Source organism: Salvelinus alpinus, chromosome 23, assembly GCF_045679555.1.
Source record: "Salvelinus alpinus chromosome 23, SLU_Salpinus.1, whole genome shotgun sequence".
Classification (NCBI taxonomy): Eukaryota; Metazoa; Chordata; class Actinopteri; order Salmoniformes; family Salmonidae; genus Salvelinus; species Salvelinus alpinus.
In genome coordinates, this window is record NC_092108.1 from 42,643,639 (window position 1) to 42,660,281 (window position 16,643).

At 42.6% G+C, this 16,643-nt stretch overlaps 1 protein-coding gene across 1 annotated transcript; it reads right to left on the reverse strand.

The window, feature by feature from the left end:
- Positions 1 to 215: 215 nt before the first annotated feature.
- aire (autoimmune regulator) lies at positions 216 to 15,411 on the reverse strand. Its single transcript, XM_071362746.1, has 13 exons — positions 15,265 to 15,411; positions 14,628 to 14,802; positions 13,746 to 13,891; positions 13,539 to 13,683; positions 13,280 to 13,393; positions 10,552 to 10,691; positions 10,218 to 10,339; positions 9,971 to 10,040; positions 6,011 to 6,133; positions 3,227 to 3,348; positions 2,881 to 2,959; positions 2,613 to 2,699; positions 216 to 2,435 (listed from the first exon to the last, which is right to left on the reverse strand). The coding sequence occupies exons 1-13, from the start codon at positions 15,409 to 15,411 to the stop codon at positions 2,355 to 2,357; spliced, it is 1,551 nt and encodes a 516-aa protein (XP_071218847.1). The 3' UTR covers positions 216 to 2,354.
- Positions 15,412 to 16,643: the final 1,232 nt, after the last annotated feature.

A 16,643-nucleotide genomic window follows, 5' to 3' on the forward strand; every position in this document is an offset into this window, starting at 1 on the left:
TCTCTCTCTCTCTCTCTCTCTCTCTCTCTCTCTCTCTCTCTCTCTTTCTCCTTCAGAGTCACTCTTCTCCTCTCCCTCCAAAAAAATATTGAGTTATTTTTTAAACAGTGCTGGTGATACTGTTTATTGAGAAGTATCACAAATGTTTTGTTTCAATGAAGCATGACAGATTGCACATGATGATGGGCCTTTCATAGATTGAGTGACTCACTAACCAGGTTTTAATCCAACCTTTATTGGCTGGAGCGCACGTGCCATGACTAGAGGGGGCACAACATTTTTACAGACAAAACCAACAGTAGAGGGGAAAATGCGATACATGGGATTGAAAGATATTTTTATGTGCACTACGTCATCACCCACAGCCTTTTATCCACAACAAGTCAGTTTAATGGAAACACCCCATTAAACTGTATGGTATGTATTAATTTATGGGTGTCCATCATCCATTTCGTATGATATGTTAAGAATTACAAATTCTATGATACGTTACATGAATTGCAATTTGTACAATATGTTACAGATTTGCAAAATGTATGATATGTTATGAATTCCAATTTCTTGTGGCTAAAGTTAGCTAGGTGGCTAACATTAACTAAGCTAGGGGTTAGGGGTTAGGGTTAGGGTTAGAGTAGTAAGTAGATGCTAAAATGTTAAAGTTGTCAGTGGTGAGATTCTAACACGCAACCTTTGGTTTGCTAGACGTTTGCTTATATGTCCATCCATCCACCCCGACCAACCACCCTACTTTCATTTTAGCCTTAAGTAACCATACCAAACGTAACATATGAGTTTATTTGAGTTGAGTTTATTTTATTTTTACAGGGACAGTGCACATTAATCAACGTTTCAGTAAAAGTGCCGGTTTTAGCCAGCCAGCTAATTTTCAACCGCAGTCCCTGGGCAGGTTATTAAAAATAGTTACAATATAAACAATCATTGAGCAGTGAGCACACGCAGAGCAACATAGGACAAGCAAAACATAGCATACAAACAGAGCAACATAGGACAAGCAAGACGTAGCATACAGACAGAGCAACATAGAACAAAAAGCAGTAAGACAAAATTCATAAAAGCAACAAAGTGTTTCCACACCTCACAAGCTACAGACAACAGACAACATGGAAAGCGGCAATACACAGCTAGGGATTATGTTGACAAATCTGATTGACCTTTAGCCATGTCTTCATGCATTTTGTGAAAGTGTGATATGTGGTGCAGTTATGTGTGTCTGATGGCAGTCTATTCCAGACAGAGAAAGCGGATTTACTAAAGGTGCTTTTCCTTAAGGGAACTATACAGTCACCTCTCATGGCAGACCTTGTGGATCTGCTGCCATATGTTTGGGTTTTCTGTTTAACAAAAATACTGAGTGGAGGGGTGTATTGCACAAGATTTTCCCAACTCAGGAGCTCATGCTTTCTGAGGATGTAACAGTGATGATGGCTATTGGGCTTCCTATCAAGCACTTTGAGAGCCTGTTTGTAGACAGACTGAATAGGTTTTAATGTTGTACAGCAAGCTTGGGCCCAACTAGTCAAGCAGTATGTTAAGTGGGGGAGTATCATAGATTTGAAGTACAGTTTTGCTACCTCTGTAGTCAAACAATTTCGTATAAATCAGAAATTAGCTAGGTTGAATTTGGTTATCTGAATTACCTTTTTCACATGCTTTTTAAAAGAGAGGTTGGAATCAACTATGATGCCAAGGTACTTAAAATCAGATACCCCCTGGAGTTTCTCCCCTGACACACAGACATCTGGCTCAGTAGCATATGTTGCCTTCTTTGTGAAGAACATGCAAACAGTTTTTTTCACATTGAGATGCAAACACGAGTCACTGAGCCACTTTGTAACCTGGACCATTACAGTAGTGAGTTCTTGTGCAGCTTGTTGTTTGCTCTTTGCATGCACATATATCACTGTATCATCTGCATACATGAATCATTCTCATTTGAGTGTCCCGGATTTACATCTGACATCTAGCCTATGAGAAGTGAGCCCCCGCTAGGAGTCTCAAAATATTGACGGTTTCTTTAATGTGCCGTCGAGAATAAACGCCCATTGCACTGCGTCCATCGTGGAGTTATGCTAAACTCCTGAAAATGTACAAAAACAACATTCCTGAGCTAAGTGACGGTCTTCAGGAAATTCTAGAACTGAGGCATTCTCAGTGTCGGGAGCAATAGAAATGAAATCATCTGTTATGTTGAACTGTGGCTCCTTCTTTCAAGAATGACAGAGATACAGAGAGATACAGAGAGATAGAGAGATAATAAGAAAGAGGGATTGTGCTTGTGTGAGATCATAGCATGTGTTTTGAGCTTGTCGTGTGTGTGCGCGAGTGTGTGTATGTCATTGGAAGTAGCCCTGAGTGTCCGAGAGAGGCCTGGAGATGTTATGGAAAGCCCACTGCAGGATCCCGTCGATGGAGCCCTGCTGAAAGAGGACAAATACAAAACATCATGAAATAATAGTTCCCTGCCACAGACATGTCTATTGTCTATCACCGAGAGATAGTAACTTTCTCTATATGAAATAGCTGAGGGATGTCATGACACGTTATTCACATCTTATATCCCTTATCTTGATTCACATGGAGGTCTGATTCACCTCTCCCATGATGGAGTCTAGTTCATCCTTGTGTAGGATGGGCTCTGAGAGAGACGAGTGCTCCTGAGTGTGTGGAGTCAGACCAACCTGGGTGTACAGTGGTTGAGAGAGAAAATAAGACTGTATAATGACCAAATACACACACACACACACACACACACACACACACACACACACACACACACACACACACACACACACACACACACACACACACACACACACACACACACACACACACACACACACACACACACACACACAGTACCTGTAAGCCCTTGGATTCCGCCTCTCTGTCTGTTGAGCTGCCCCAGGGCCTACTGCAGGAGGAGCAGATGGACCTCCCACTGTCAAAGACAAAGACAGAGGAATGCTGACTGATATACTGTTGAACGTTCCATTACTAGCCATTAGTAGCCATTAGCGTCACACAAATGATCACGTGACCGCAAACGTTCAGTTGATGTACAGTAAAGAACGCTGTTGCTTTTAGAAAATAGATGTGCAGCTTATATTATTGAATGAACTGGTGAATACACTATCAGAAACAGACGGTGTGACTTGATAGGTTAAAAGAGTGAGGTGGGACGAGATGGATTTAGAGGTGGTCTTACTTTGGGAAGTGGCAGTAGGTGTGGTACTTCTGTAGGCACTGGAGACAGAGGGTCAGGTCTCCTCCACTGAGGAGGCAAACCCCACACGTCTCCCTGACCTCCACCACCTCGCCACCTGCACACTGGTACACACAAATGCATGCACGCACGCACACACACACACACACACACACACACACACACACACACACACACACACACACACACACACACACACACACACACACACACACACACTGTTAGCAAACTGTAGCACTTGTACTGTAGCACTTATAACACCTTGTTATAAAGCATGTATAATGGATAAGTAAATAGTTTATTCATCATCTATAAATCATTACTCCCATATTAGGTAATGTTAGTAAGCTAGTTATTCACTAATGCAATTGTACACGAGAATGCGTACTAAACTACTTTTTTTTTTAGCATAGCCGTGTTAAAAATGTAGTTTTGCACAACCTCGAATGTGTACATTTGCTTTTCTAATATGGGTTTCCTATTAAATAAAAAATGTTTTTTTTAATAAATGCAGTCATAGGCTACTATTTCAGCCCTCAATGAAAATATAGGCCTGGTCCCGACACATCTATGGTTGTAAGCCAGGCCGGGTGGCCGTTCATTCTATCAGTTAGGTTGGCATCATTCTATCGATTAGGTTGCCATAGACACGACCCAGCCGTGAAGTCTTTTTGTTCTATATCTATATCAGTCGTTCTAAATGTTTGGTTGCCATGCCTGCTGGCAACGCTCTTATCCCTTGCTAGCTAGCCAAGTACAGCTAAAGGTCTACAGGCAGCTAAAATAACAGCAAAGTAGCTGCATTTGCATTTGTTTAAGCTGTTTTGGATACATCCATGGCAATGAGCTAATGATGCGTGATTTCGCTTGGCATAGAAAATGTGCTCTCTCTTCAGGACACCGTTCAGAGGAGCTAGCCAACTACACAGCTAATGCAATCATTTCAAACTGAAGCTGGTAAGACAGCAAACCATTCGTGAAGTCTTTTTGTTCTATATCTATGGACACGACCCAGTCGTTTGTTCTAAATGTTCTATTGCCATGCTATCTGGCAAAGCTCTTATCCCTTGCTTGCTAGCTAGCTAACTATGGCTAACACAGCAAAGCAGCTGCATTTCGTTTCGTTTGACCTGTTCTTCTATTGACATTTCTTTGTATATATCCATAAAAATTATGCTGATTCATGATTTCAACTGACTGAGAAAATATGTCCATCTCGTCCTGACACTGTATTGTATTGAAGCATTGTTGCAAATGTCGAGAAACATACATAAAAGTGTGTACAAACCCTCCATTGTTACAAACCAAATGTTAGGCTAGAAGCAATGGGAAAAAATGTCTAGATGATTTTTACAGTGGAGATCAAGTTAATGATTTGGACTGATGGGACAGTTGATGCACAGGGATTTCTCAGATGGAACAGAAAACCAGATGCCCATTTTTTGCATCATAGGCTTACCTGTGCTAAACATGTTTTTCAGTGTGGCTTAGAACACATCTCAACCAACCACAATGCTTGTTCTGACCAACCGGTTATAGAAACATTTATAAACAACTTTTAAAATATGTGATAAGGATTCATAAGATCATGCATAAGATTTTTTAATATGGGTCCTTATAAACCACACACTAATCATTAGTAAAGTATTTTTGCAGGGCCTCATCTAAAGTGAGAGCTATTTATACTTTAGAAATACTTTAGAAATGTTTTGATTGACCAGTGTAATTTCTTACAAAAAGATGGACATGCTATTGTTAGACATTCCAGCAGTACCTGATGCTCAAAATAGCCTAGAACATATCAATGGTAAAACAATAAGCACACAGTACAGAAGATGTTTAAGGCACTATATAAAAAATGGGATTTCAAGACAGTCACACTGTTGTAGTAGTGTGAAGTCTAAATTCAGACACACTCTACGCAGAGACAAATAACGTTTTTCGTCTGAAAATGCTAATATTAGCATTTATTGGCATGGACTTTTCTACCAAAACCAATGCGTTGATTGCAGTCCCTCCTTGGAGCAGTCCATAGACTGCCATCACATTACGTGGAAAGAGTTACTACTTCTAAAGGCTCAGTAAAAGTGCCCCCAAAACAAAGCAAATGTGAAAATAGTCTGCGCTTTTAAAGACCGAAGCACTGGAAGCATGTAAAGATTCTACATGCCACATTTCTACCTGCAAGTCATACATATAACATTCTACCTCAGTCACATATCACTAGTAATGAAGGAATAAAAATCCACTCGAGAAAAACGGGCCGTTATGGACCGCGGTCGTGTGTCGACTATCTCCCTGGGATTTGTTCGAGGTTGACAACAACAGCAAAACATTTGCATTACAACTCTTCCCCATGTCCTTGCAACAGTTTTGTGAATGAAATGGTTGATAGATTTCTTTCAAACGTCCTGTGTTGTGTCCTTACTCTTTTACCATTGATATGTTCTAGGCTATTTTAAAGAGCATCAGGTACTGCTGGAATGTCTACCAATGGCGATGTCTACCAATGGCATGTCCACCTTTTTGTGAGAAATGACACTGGTCACTCGAAACACAAACATAAAGTAATGATTGAATAAATTATTAATAAACTATGTACTAATCGTTATAAAAGCTTTATTACAAGGTGTTATTATAAATTGCACAAAATAATCTGAAAGAGACTTTGAAATGACTAACGATAACACTAACCGTTTGAAGAAAAATAGAGAAAATAGAATAGAAAATTGGAGGAGACTAAAGACAACAAAAATAAAGAATCACCTGATATGCACAGACCTGACCGCTCTTGGTTGTGGTGACGCTGGAGTGAGAGGTGGAGGATAAGGAAGAGAAGAAGGAGAAGTCTATGGTGGAGTTACTGGAGCTGGTCTCTGTCAACTGGCTCTGAGCCAAGGGCTATGGGAGAGAAGACGAGAACTGTCATACCTCAATGTCATACTGAGGTAGAACCATTATACCTCAATATCATAATATGGTATAACTCTTTTACATCAACGTCATACTGAGTTAGAACCGTTATGCCTCAATGTCATATTGGCGTAGAAACAGGGGTTGGAACCTAAATCTTTTTTCCAAGCATTTCATTCTGAATAGAACCCCCAAAAATTCTGTTCCGTTCCACTGTTCCCACCAGCATAATAAAGTTCTGAACCGTTTCGAACCCCAAAAAAGTAGCTGTTTATAGAGTTCCTTTAAGTTCCTTCTTTAACTTCTTTGGGATAGGGGGCAGTATTTTCACGTCCGGATGAAAAGCATGCCCAGAGTAAACGGCCTGCTACAAAGCCATAAAAGCTACAATATGCATATTATTAGTAGATTTGGATAGAAAACACTCTGAAGTGATTCAATCGTGATACTTCGTTTGTCATGTTTTTACGGACTGTAATATATATTTTTAAACTTATCGTCCGTACTTTCCGCTGGACTTGCCCGCGCGTCGTGAGTTTGGAAAGTGTACTGAACGCTAGAACAACAAGGAGGAATTTGGACATAAATTATGGACATTATCGAACAAAACAAAGATTTATTGTGGAACAGGGATTCCTGGGAGTGCATTCTGATGAAGATCATCAAAGGTAAGTGAATGTTTATAATGTTATTTCTGACTTATGTTGACTGCACAATATGGCGGATATATTTGTGTCTTGATTGGGCTCTGAGCGCCGACTCAGATTATTGCATGGTTTGCTTTTTCCGTAAAGCTTTTTTGAAATCTGACACAGCGGTTGCATTAAGGAGAAGTGCATCTACAATTCCATGCATAACAGTTGTATCTTTTAGCAATGTTTATTATGAGTATTCCTGTAAATTGATGTGGCTCTCTGCAAAATCAAAGGATGTTTTGGAACTTCTGAACGTAATGCGCCAATGTAAACTCAGATTTTTGGACATAAATATTGTCACGGCCGTTTAAAGGAGTGGACCAAGGCGCAGCGTTTTGAGCGTACATACTTGTTTATTTACCGATGTCGCCAACAAAACAATAAAACAACCAACCGACACGTGACGCCAACGTAGTGCTCACAGGCAACTAAACATGGACAACTACCCACAAAACCAACATGGAAAATGGCAACCTAAATAGGCTCCCCAATCAGAAACAACGATAAACAGCTGTCTCTGATTGGGAACCCATTCAGGCCACCATAAACCTACCCCTAGACAATACAAAATCCCCATAGATAACCCAAAAACCCTAGACAAGACAAAAACCTAGACAATACAAAAACAATACACCCTTGTCACACCCTGACCTAACCAAATAATAAAGAAAGCAAATATAACTAAAGTCAACCTAAACCTATATGGGAGGGTCTGGGTGGGTATTTCTCCGCGGTGGCGGTTCTGGTGCGGGACGTGGACCCCGCTCCACCTTAGGCTTGGCCCAGGACAGGAGGGCGACTCTGGCAGCTCCGGACAGGAGGGCGACTCTGGCAGCTCCGGACAGGAGGGCGACTCTGGCAGCTCCGGACAGGAGGGCGACTCTGGCAGCTCCGGACAGGAGGGCGACTCTGGCAGCTCCGGACAGGAGGCAGGCACAGGACTCACCGGGCTGGGGAGACATCCAGGAGGCCTCTTCCTTGGCCGAGGCACCGGATACACTGGGCTGTGGGGGAGCACTGGAGATCTGGTGCGTAGCCTTGGCACCACTCTTCCAGGCTGAATGCCCACTCTAGCCCGGCACCTCCAGTGCGCAGGCACAGGTCGAACCGGGCTGTGGGGGAGCACTGGAGCTCTGGTGCGTAGCCTTTGCACCGCTCCTCTTGGCTGCATGCCCACCTTAGCCCGGCACGTGCGGGGAGCTGGATGAGGCCGCACTGGGTTCTCCTGGCGAACTGGGGAAACCATGCCTAGCGCCGGCTCAGGACTCACCGGGCTCTGAAGGCGCACTGGAGGTCTGGAGCGTAGAGCTGGCACAAGACGTGCAGGGCTGGGGAGACGCACAGGAGGCCTGGTGCGTGGGGCTGGCACAGTCTTCACCAGACGGCTAGCACGCACCTCAGGACGAGTATGGAGAGCTGACTCAAGTGACATCAACTCGAGGACATGCTCCGTAGGGCGAATGTCGTGCCTCATGCACCAACACAGCAGCTCTCTCATAGCTCTCTCCTCCAATCTCCCCATCAACTCCTTCACTGTCTCTGCTTCGCTCCCCTCGCTCACCTCCAATTTCACCCCGACTGGCTCTGGTTCCATCCTCGGCTCCGCCGACCGTCCCGTGTGCCACCCCCCAAAAAAATATTGGGGCTGCCTCTCCTGGCCACGCTGCTTGGTCCTTTGGTGGTGGGTAGTTCTGTCACGGCCGTTTAAAGGAGTGGACCAAGGCGCAACGTTTAAAGTGTTCATGATATAATCCAAAAAAACAATCGAACAAAAACAACAAACAGGAGAACGAAAGCGAACAGTTCTGTCAGACAAACAAAACAGCTAAACAGAAAATAACTACCCACAAAACCAACATGGAAAATGGCAACCTAAATAGGCTCCCCAATCAGAGACAACGATAAACAGCTGTCTCTGATTGGGAACCCATTCGGGCCACCATAAACCTACATACAATACAAAATCCCCATAGATAACCAAAAAACCCTAGACAAGACAAAAACACAAGACAATACAAAAACTAAACAAACCACCCTTGTCACACCCTGACCTAACCAAATAATAAAGAAAGCAAATATAACTAAAGTCAGGGCGTGACAAATATGAACTTTACCGAACAAAACATACATGTATTGTGTAACATGAAGACCTATGAGTGTCATCTGAAGATCATCAAAGGTTAGTGATTAATTTTATCTCTATTTCTGCCTTTTGTGACTCCTCTCTTTGGCTGGAAAAATGGCTGTGTTATTCTGTGAATAGGCACATAATCATTTGGTTTGCTTTCGTCGTAAAGCCGTTTTGAAATCGGACACTGTGGCTGGATTTACAAGTGTATCTTTAAAATGGTGTAAAATACATGTATGTTTGAGGAATTTTAATTATGGGATTACTGTTGTTTTGAATTTGGCGCCCTGCAGTTTCACTGGCTGTTGAAGAGGTGGGACGCTACCGTCTCACGTACCCTAGAGGGGTTTTAACCTGCGAAATAGACATTGTTTCTTACATTTAGCTCGACAAATAACTCCACAAATCAGTGCGGATAGAGCAGCTTGCTATGGACTGGGCAAGCTAGTTGTTTACTAGTCTGGGTACCGGTCTCTGTAACATTCCACTTCTTGTGCAGGTGGGAGTGAGAGAGAGCGGTGGACATTCAGGAGGCTTGACTTGAAGCGCTAGGCATCATGATACGACCTGCATTATAATGTGTTTAGGATATTAGCAGGCCTATCATTACTTCACTGAATTACATAATTATACTTAATTATATAACTTTGAACATCCAAGAGTTGGCTCATGCTTTTAAAATAATGGTTATGTTCCGGAACACTATAAGATCACTTTGTTCCCGATTCTGTTTCCGTTTGTTGAAATGTTCTCTTCTTTTCCGGTTTTCTGTTTTGTTCCCTGAACCGGTTCCAACCCCAGGGTAGAACCGTAATACTGAGTTAAAATTCATATACCTCAATATCATACTGAGGTATACCTCATTATAATGCTGAGGTGGAACCATTGTACCTCAATGTCATACCTTTAGGGTGGAAGTAGTAGAAATAGTAGCGGAAGTAAAATTATATGGTATTGAAGAAATTACCAACTTTTGACACTGACCTGAACAGGTAGTACTGGGTAGATTCTCTCTCTTCTCACCTTATTGCTATGACATGACTGACAGCGCCAGGTACCACTAGAGAAAGGAACAGAGATGAGTCCCAAACCTTGGGTCTTATGAAAGATGTTGACTTTTGTTGGACTAATGTAAAAAAAAACACACAAATAAAACAAAGTTATATGCACAGAAGTCAAGTAAGGATTCTGTCCAACAAAGGATTCTTCACATAAGGATTCTTCACATAAAGTATACCTTGGTATTGTGGTGAGGGGAGGGTCTAGGCAGGTCAGGTGGTAGGCCCTGGGACAGCCATCACAACAGATGAGCTCACCTCCATCTTTACACACTGCACACTCATCATCATTACGCTGGGCCTGGATACACACACACACACACTGATAGACACTCATCTTTCATATGCAATCTATTTTCAAATCAATGTGAAAATGTAAATGTTGATGAATGTGCATTTTCTTTGTCAACTACATGAGGCAAATACAGAAACACACTCCCTCTCAAAATGATTGGTTATTTACCTGAGAAAATCATATATGAATACAACAGTATTGCTTGAACAGTCACTTACGTCTCTAACCCTGGTACTGGACTCCTCCTTGTGGTGGTATTTAGTATTTACAGACTTTGTCTTGAGGCCTCCAGTCAGCTCATCCAATGGCCCAGAGGTGTAATACTCACCACCCACTTTAATGCACTTTTTGGCACTTCCTGTAGAAAGACAACAAAATGTAGTCCTACGCTCCCCTGTGGTCTTAATATTTAAATGCCTACAATAAAACCTGATATGGTGAGATGGTGTCTTATGGTGTCTGTGGAGGTTCATTGGCTGACGGCTATCTAGATTAGATTAAAATCAACTTTAGTATCCCACCAGGGGGAAATTCATTTGGTTATGTGCTTAAAAAGACAAAGTACATAATACGTAAAAACATAGAATAATATACAATACAATTCATATGGAAGTGCAATAAGCCACATATTTACAGCGCAACTGCAATGCATATTTACTGTGCACTCCTATAAACTCTCTGTTGGTGCATAAAATGGTGCCGACAGGGCTGCCGTGCTTCTAGCTCTTAGGAAACTTTGCAGTATTTTATTTTTGTATGTATTATATTTTATGTTATTAGCCCAGAAAATTGTTTGTGTTATTACAGAACTATTAGATATCAGAGCAGTGGTAACTCACCAGCACTACCAGCATTACGAACAGGAATATGACTTTCCCGAATCAGATCCTTTGTTCGTACCCCCCAGGGCAATTGAACTGATTTCAGAGGCCGACCCAAAACACCGCCGGCGGAGGAGAGGTGCTCGGAGCTGACTTCTAGTCCGACTTAGGAGGCGTGCACACCACACACTGCTTCCAAGTATATTACTCGCTAATGTTCAGTCTCTGGATAATAAAGTTAACGCTTACTCGGGATATACTGTCTGAGTCCGTCCAGCCAGTTGGGTTCTCAGTTCATCACGCAGACAGGAATAAATATCTCTCCAGGAAGAAGAAAGGCGGTGTTGTTTCATGATTAACGACTTATGGTGTGATTGTGATAACATACAGGAACTGAAGTCCTTTTGTTCACCCAACCTAGAATACCTCATAATCAAATGCCGACCGTATTATTAACCAAGAGCCTTCTCTTCAGTTATAGTCACAGCCGTGTATATCCCCCCTCAAGCCGATGCCACGACGGCCCTCAAAGAACTTCACTGTACTTCATACAAACTGGAAACCACATATCCTGAGGCCGCATTTATTGTAGCTGGGGATTTTAACAAAGCAAATTTGAGAAAAAGGCTGCCAAAGTTCTGTCAACACATTGACAATAACACTCGCGCTGCTAAAACATTCGACCCCTGCTACTCCAACATTTTCTGGATGCCTACAAGGCCCTCCCCCGCCCACCTTTCGGCAAATCTGACCACGACCATAGTACCCTCCAAGCTCATTATTAAGCTTGAGGCCCTGGGTCTGAAACCAACTGGGTCCTCTGCAACTGGACTTCCTGACTTCCTGACGGGCCGCCCCCAGGTGGTGAAGGTAGGAAACAACACATCCACTTCACTGATCCTCAACACTAGGGGCCCCACAAGGGTGCGTGCTCAGCCCCCTCCTGTACTCCCTGTACACCCATGACTGTGTGGCCTTCACACTTCCAACTCAATCATCAAGTTGCAGATGACACAACAGTAATAGGCTTGATTATCAACAATGATGATACAGCCTACAGGGAGGCTCTGGGAGTGTGGTGCCAGGAAAATAATCTTTCACTCAACGTTAACAAAACAAAGGGGATGATCGTGGACTTCAGGAAACAGCAGAGGGATCACCCCCCTATCCACATCGATGGGACCGCAGTGGAGAATGTGGAAAGCTTCAAGTTCATCAGTGTACACATCACTGACAAACTAAAATGGTCCACCCACACAGACAGTGTGCTGAAGAAGGCGCAGCAGCGCCTCTTCAACCTCAGAAGACTGAAGAAATTGGTCTTGGCACCTAAAACCCTCACAAACTTTTACAGATGCACAATCGAGAGCATCCTGTCAGACTGTATCACCGCCTGGAACAGCAACTGCACCGCCTGCAACCGCCAGGCTCTCCAGAGAGTGGTGCGGTCTGCCCAAAGTATCACTGGGGGTAAACTACCTGCCCTCCAGGACACTTACAGCACCAGATGTCACAGGAAGGACAAAAAGATCATCAAGGACAACAACCACCCGAGCTACTGCTTGTTCACCCTACTATCATCCAGAAGGCGAGGTCAGTACAGGCGCATCAAAGCTGGGACCAAGAGAATGAAAAACAGCTTCTACCTCAAGGCCATCAGACTGTTAAATTGCCATCACTAGCACATTAGAGGCTGCTGCCTATATACATTGACTTGAAATCACTGGCCACTTTAATAAATGGAACACTAGTCACTTTAATAATGTTTACATATTTTGCATTACTCATCTCATATGTATATACTGTATTCTATTATATTCTACTGTATCTTAGTCTTTCCCGCTCTGACATTGCTCATCCATATATTTATATATTCTTAATTCCATTCCTTTACTTAGATTTGTGTGATTTGGGTATTGTTGGAAATTGTTAGATATTACTTGTTAGATATTACTGTACTGTTGGAGCTAGACACACAAGCATTTTGCTACACCCCCAATAACATCTGCTAAACACGTGTATGTGACAAATAAAATTTGATTTGATTTGAACTTGCAATACAAGGTTTACAGTCATCAGGTTAGGGTTGTGATCAGGATAGTGTTGTGATTCCAGTGTTACTCACCAGATCCAAACACCTGTTTGATGAGGATCTCCTCTCTGGCCCCACAGCTGACCGGCAGCTCACTGGACGACAGAGTGACTGCCCTCTGGACCGAGGTGGACACCGCCTGGACACCTGCTAAAAGGTAATAGCACAGTAATAATGGTCAGTTTACAGTGATGATGTTGATACATTTATGCTGATATCAAATATTTTGTGCCTTCCTCAAATCGTAACAGAATCACAAACAGAGAATGGAATATAAAACCGATTTGATGACCCTTTCCAGCAGGTATCTGAGAGACCACTGCAGCACCTTCACTTTTCTTCACTGACTTCACTTTGCCACCTGGATCAATGACACCAAAACATGGATAATGAGCTTGGTTAAGAAACACTTGAGTTTTGAGTATATTGTAGTACAACTAGTTGTCATATGGCTACAGAGTGCATTATAATGGGTATCTGGTACAATATCTTATATCACACCTAAACTGTTGTTACTTTTGCCGTGGTGCTGAGAGTGGTGAGGGTGATGAGGGTGTCTCTCCCCCAGGCTCCTCTTCCTGCTGTGGGACTCTCGAGAACCTCTTGGGGATCTCTTCCCCTGCTTGGAGCCCACCATCTCCCTACCTGACAAAATGGAACACCACCCACAGAATAAATTATAATTCTAATAAACTTAAATTCTTGTTAATCTAACCGCACTGTCCAATTCACAATAAGTTTTACAGTGAAAGAATACCATGCTATTGAGGAGAGTGCACAATTATGAACTTGAAAATGTATTAATAAACCAATTAGGCACATTTGTGCAGTCTTGATACAACATTTTGAACAGATATGCAATGGTTCATTTGATCAGTCTAAAACGTTGCACATACACTGCTGCCATCTAGTGGTCAAAATCAAAATTGCGCCTGGGCTGGAATAAGTCATTACGGCCTTTCTCTTGCATTTCAAAAATGATGGTACAAAAAACAAACAAAAAACAGGGTTTTTTCTTTGTATTATCTTCTACCAGATCTAATGTGTTATATTCTCCTACATTAATTTCACATTTCCACAAACTTCAAAGTGTTTCCTTTCACATGGTATCAAGAATATGCATATCCTTGCTTCAAGTCCTGAGCTACAGGCAGATTTAGGTAAGTCATTTTAGGCGAAAATTGTCGGATCCTTAAGAGGTTTTAAAGCAACGCTCCTATGTCACTTCAACTCAACTCCCTCACTTCAGGGACACAGCCTTTCAATCAACTGTTTTTCTCTGCCCAAAGTACCCCCTCATATGCAATTGATCACTAACCCAAGTACCCTCAGGGGTTCTAGTGCCACTGGATGAGAAATTGCTTAAGATGGGGTTACCAACCTGGTTGAATGCTGGTCAGGAGGGCCTGCAGTCTGGGGTAGCTGTGCTGGTTGTAGTCCTTGGCCAGGTTGGTCCAGAAGGCCTGGATGGTGGTCCTACTCTGCTCCAGGAGCCTGGAAAGCAGGGAGTACATGGCCTTGTGGATCCCCTCTCTGCCCTCCCTCTCCAGGGTCTCCTATGGGTGGTCATCGCAAATTTTTATGATAATAATACTTTTTAGCAGACACTTTTATCCAAGGCGACTTACAGTCATGCGGGCATATATTCTTACTTGGGGCTAGTGCTGGGAATTGAACCCACTATCCTGATGTTGCAAACGCCATGCTCTACCAACTGTCATTCAATGTTCCATGTACTGTAGAAAATGGTACAGAGTGAAATATACACCGATTTTTGTTGTTGTTTATAGATAAGAATAAGATTTAGATGATCTGCAAGGTCTTCTCAGCACCCAGAACCAACTCAGTTAAGGCTGTTACGAGAGACAATCTACAAGGCGATGTATTGAAGAGAAAATATTATAATTGTACGTGACCTCCGTCCAAGCTGACATCATGAAATGCTCAAACTTTCTCCACAAGAGCTCTTACATCAATATGAAATATACCATTATTATTATATACTTCCCATAGCTCACCTTCAGAATTTGGTCGCTGATGATGCTGCGGTCCACCAACCCATAGAGCAGTGGGAAGGGATCATCAATCACCATGGAGATGTCCGTGCGGAATTCCTTGAGCTGGGAACGGGGGTCGGGATCCTCAAAAGCCTCCACTCTGGACATGGCTCACAGTTAATATGTGTGGTGTTCATTCATACAGCATATTCAAGTGGTCTAATGTTGTCTGGCTTTTATGTGTGGTGTGTCGCTGTTAAGTCGCACCGGCGAAGTGTAACAGGAGAATCTGAAATGATTGAAGTGACCTTTGGTTTGTGACCTCAGTGTCGGAGGTGTGGCTAGTCCAGGTGAGGGTCACTTGACGGGTATGTCCTCCATGGTTGCTCAAAAGTGTTTCTGGTTTCCTTTTTTTCCAGATGAACACACACACACAAACACATTTCAAAGATTATGAAGAAAGTCCTCAGTTAAACCACTGAGGTTTGCTCTGCCACTGGTGGACACTGCCGCTCTGCCACCTCTGCAGGGTCCACATGTACATTAGTACTCTAACCGCCTTGCCTGTGTCCACCTGTCTCTCGGGGGGGGGGGGGGGGTAACTAAAGACCACCACTAACTCCTGCAGGGGAATACCTGATTCTAGTCTCACTAGAAAAGCCCAAACCCATGGGGACTGAGAGCCCAGATGAGTGGCAGTCTACACGTCACTGTGATACGAATCTACTTGAAGGTGCTTTCCACTTCAACTTCCCCCAAAATGTATCATTGTTTGTCTGCTATGATCTCGGCCACAAGTATTAATCGTGAATGTGTGGTCATATTGATACTGTCTCCAGATGGGTAACATTTGACATGTAATTACACAATTAATGGTTTATTTAATCATTTTCTAAATGTGTTATAAACCATTCATAAACAGTGACTATTCCCCGCGATGTATTTTATGTTAAGGCATTTCTATGCAATTTAAAAACTCTAAAATGCTGTTTGGAGAACAGCGATAACAAGCACCTTGGATGCTGTAGCTTCATTCACCTCAGTTGATCTACAGACACATAGCCTATTAGCTATACAATTAGCCGCTACACATTAACTCACATTAACTCAAAACTATCATTTAATACTATCATTTAATACCTGAGTGCCAGGTCAGTAATGATCACTACAAGTTTAGATAGCTGGCTATCTGACATAGGTTAATTGAGTGACTGTCAATGAGTGACATATAGAGGAAAACAACCCATTTTTGAAGTTGTGTCTTGTGTTTTCTACTTTTATGTTGTTTTTTTGAATGCAAAAAAAATACAGAGTCTTATGTAGCTACGGCCATGACATCAGATACTCTTATGATGAGAGCCACCAGAAGTATCTCCGCAAAGGCATACATTTCGATGTGT

Excerpts from the sequence above, each read along its gene's own strand:
- aire (XM_071362746.1), bottom strand. The coding sequence starts at position 15,411 with ATGTCCAGAGTGGAGGCTTTTGAGGATCCCGACCCCCGTTCCCAGCTC. Across the intron at positions 14,803-15,264 it reads TCAGCGACCAAATTCTGAAG|GAGACCCTGGAGAGGGAGGG; the intron begins GTGAGCTATGGG and ends GACCACCCATAG. Across the intron at positions 13,684-13,745 it reads AAAGTAACAACAGTTTAGGT|TTGTACTACAATATACTCAA; the intron begins GTGATATAAGAT and ends TATGACAACTAG.